This window comes from Rhagoletis pomonella, unplaced genomic scaffold, assembly GCF_013731165.1.
Source record: "Rhagoletis pomonella isolate Grant_MI unplaced genomic scaffold, Rhpom_1.0 Rhpom_scaffold_00002, whole genome shotgun sequence".
NCBI lineage: Eukaryota > Metazoa > Arthropoda > Insecta > Diptera > Tephritidae > Rhagoletis > Rhagoletis pomonella.
Window position 1 is genome coordinate 16,804,684 of NW_023458556.1, and position 2,930 is coordinate 16,807,613.

The following is a 2,930-nucleotide window of genomic DNA, read 5'->3' on the forward strand; positions in this document are numbered from 1 at the left end:
ATCAGCTGTCTGCCAATTCAGATGTGTCACTTACATCCCACAGGGTGACATAACAGCACAAGTATTTAAATAAACATTTTTTTTCAAAAGAATAAAACATTTATATTTCTGGCATTTGCAGAAAGTTTTGAAGAGCTCTAATTTATTTATAAAATATATATTTTTAATTTAATTTTAATTTAAGGCAAATCCATGTCCGATTAAGTGGTCTCTTAACCAATGCAACCCTGGGCAGAATGAGTTCAAAACAAATTGAAAAAAAAGTCCCAAATGGAACGCGAGTTGTTGTGGATTGTATTTGGCGGCAAGAATTTTGTGGAGGTAAATTGCATCTTTTTGATGACAATTCGATATGAAAATTGGGTAAATTCGGTTGTGTGCACGGACCGCGGCTCCGTTTTTTCTTCAATAATAAAAATAAAATTTACTATTGATAACTAAAAAGTTATTGTGAAACTGCAAACATTTGGATTATCTGCCATTCTAAGCAGCATCGGCGCTAACTTTGCAGCGTTAGAGATTACAAAACACATCAAGTACTAAGGCAAAAAGTGTTGGGGAAAAGCCATTGCAGCCCTTGTAATTTCGAAGTGTAGTGCTTGTGGGCACAAATTTCGTGGCGTTGTGCAAAGAGCAGAAGTTCAGAACTTGGTGAAGCTGTAAACAAAAGAGGTTCTTTGCATTATTGACTTGCTGAACGTGTGAAATCAATAAATATACCTTAAATAAATCCGCATAAACTTTTACTACGCATGTACTAAGGTAAGAATATATGCAATGTACTAAACATTTGCCAATTTATAAAAACACAAACGATCCGACCCTGTACTGCATTAGCAAAATACTCAACGTGCCCCTATCTATCATTGTATGTATGTAAGATTAACTGATAGGTATTTCGGAATAGAAAAAGAAAATTGTTTAATTAAATAAGTACATACATATGTATCCTTTGCTCTTTACTAATTATTGAACGCTTTTTCTTTGCGTCAAAATCGCGGCGCTGATTTTGCGCTGGTATACTGGACTGCGCATGGAAAAGTGCGAATATCAGCGCGAGGCAGTCATTATCGATTTTTTGTTTTCGTTCCATTCTGGCTTTTACATGTATGTACCTACCGTGCGCTACATCTGTCGAGTACCTAATCGGTCGGTGGTTGGTCGGTTGGCCAACGGGCTCTGGTGGCGCTCATAGCTTTGTTGTTGGCTAATGTATGAGGCCGGCCAGATGCCTGCAGAATCCTCTTCGTCAAGCTGCGTTTTGAGTTGTTACGTCAATAACGACACTAATTTGCAACAATGCAATGTTGTGGTATGAAAATGTTAAATGAAAAGCACATTGCGGCATTTCCAGCCTTGCAATTGTTGAAATAGAACAAGCTTTGGATATATTGGCAGGATGAAAAAAATGAAAAGTGTGCCGACTGTTTAATATTCATCAGTACAAATCAAGGAAAAACTTGTGTACATATTTACATATGTATACAGTCGCAACCACCAAATTTGTCTGTTACACTAACAAACTAAATTATGTGTACTTTTATGCTTTTCCTGTTCTTAGAAGATTTTAAATTACTTTATTAGCCGCGTTTCCTTCCAGCCATCGACCATTGTTTACTGGCACCTACACACGGACATATTGTTCAGATTATGCATACATTTTAGTATTGAAATAATCGGTCCAATTTGACTTTGAAATGGACCTGTACATAGTGCATACATATTTACGTCCTTTTATGCTATTTTGTAGTTATATATGTACATCCAAACATACATAGGAAACACATGTATTAACATTAAAAGATATCTTATATTTATTCTTTAAATTTTCTTAATTTTAATTTTTTCATCTGTTTTTGTAAATATTTATCATTTTAGGCGCGCTAAACTACAATACGAGCAAAATACCAGGCAACAATTAAATTTTACCGATTGCAAGAAAATCACTAAATTAAAAGAAATTAAAAAAAAAAACATAAACTAAGCAAAAGTTCTTTTCAACTACACACAACATTGAAATTACTGTATACCGTTGCAATAAATGTATACTTAAAAATACCAACTACATAATTTTGCGAAAAAATTGTAGAAGAAAAAAACCTCAAAATCAAAAGAACTAAATTGATCCAAAGTTATAGTTACCACCAATCAATCCCACCACCACCACCACCACTTCACCACCATAATTAAACTTCAATTCGATTAAAGTCTAAGAAAGAATTTGCATAAAATTCAAGTCATGCTAAACAACGCTACAAATAGTTCGCCGCATGTAAGTAGTTCAGCAATGATAATACATCATTATTCACATTATTTTATTACTTTTGTTTGTATGCATGTAAGTGCAGTTTGTTTGTTTGTTGTACATTAGTAAGTCTATCTTCTTAGTTGTTTATCTTTTTTTTATTGAAATTTATGTGTTATTGTATCTGTTGTAGTTGTAGCTATAGCATATATTTGTAAGTAGCTCAGGCACATCAACGCCTGAAATGCAAAAAGACATAACAACATTGAGGCTGAATTGCAAAACGTCGTAACTCATAAGAAATTCAATATTCAATTTTTGATTGGCATGATGGATTTCATTAATTACAACTCCCCACATCGGTTTATGAAAAAAGAATATTAGTCACGACTTTTTCCATTTTAGTGACGATGTTTGTTACGTCTTTTTGCATTTTAGGGCACGATATCGTCATGTGAAAAATAATAGGGACGCGATATTTTCACCAGTTTTGCCTATTTTTTTTATTGTTTATTTTTTTTATAAAAATACAGATCATTATCTAACTAAAATATATAAGTCCAAATTTCAAACTTGGAAGAACAATTAGAATAATAATACATAATAGAAAAATTCAAATTTTACAACAAACTTTTTATTAAGAATTTGTATAAAAAGATCTAAGTATGCAGTTTTACAGCCCATT

The 2,930-nt window shown here is 32.9% G+C and overlaps 1 protein-coding gene and 1 long non-coding RNA gene across 4 annotated transcripts in view; both read left to right on the top strand.

The window, feature by feature from the left end:
* Positions 1-303: 303 nt before the first annotated feature.
* LOC118733168 lies at positions 304-1,974 on the top strand. The gene is made up of 2 exons (XR_004992214.1): positions 304-762; positions 1,879-1,974. It is a non-coding gene; the product is annotated as an uncharacterized LOC118733168 (long non-coding RNA).
* A 58-nt stretch (positions 1,975-2,032) lies between these two features.
* Positions 2,033-2,930, top strand: part of LOC118733169 (double-stranded RNA-specific editase Adar) — a 180,432-nt gene continuing 179,534 nt past the window's right edge. For all 3 annotated transcript variants that reach the window (XM_036462441.1, XM_036462443.1, XM_036462442.1), the window contains exon 1: positions 2,033-2,272. In XM_036462441.1, the coding sequence (XP_036318334.1) occupies positions 2,240-2,272 (33 nt within the window). In that variant the 5' untranslated portion in view covers positions 2,033-2,239. The remainder of the gene's footprint in view (positions 2,273-2,930) is intronic.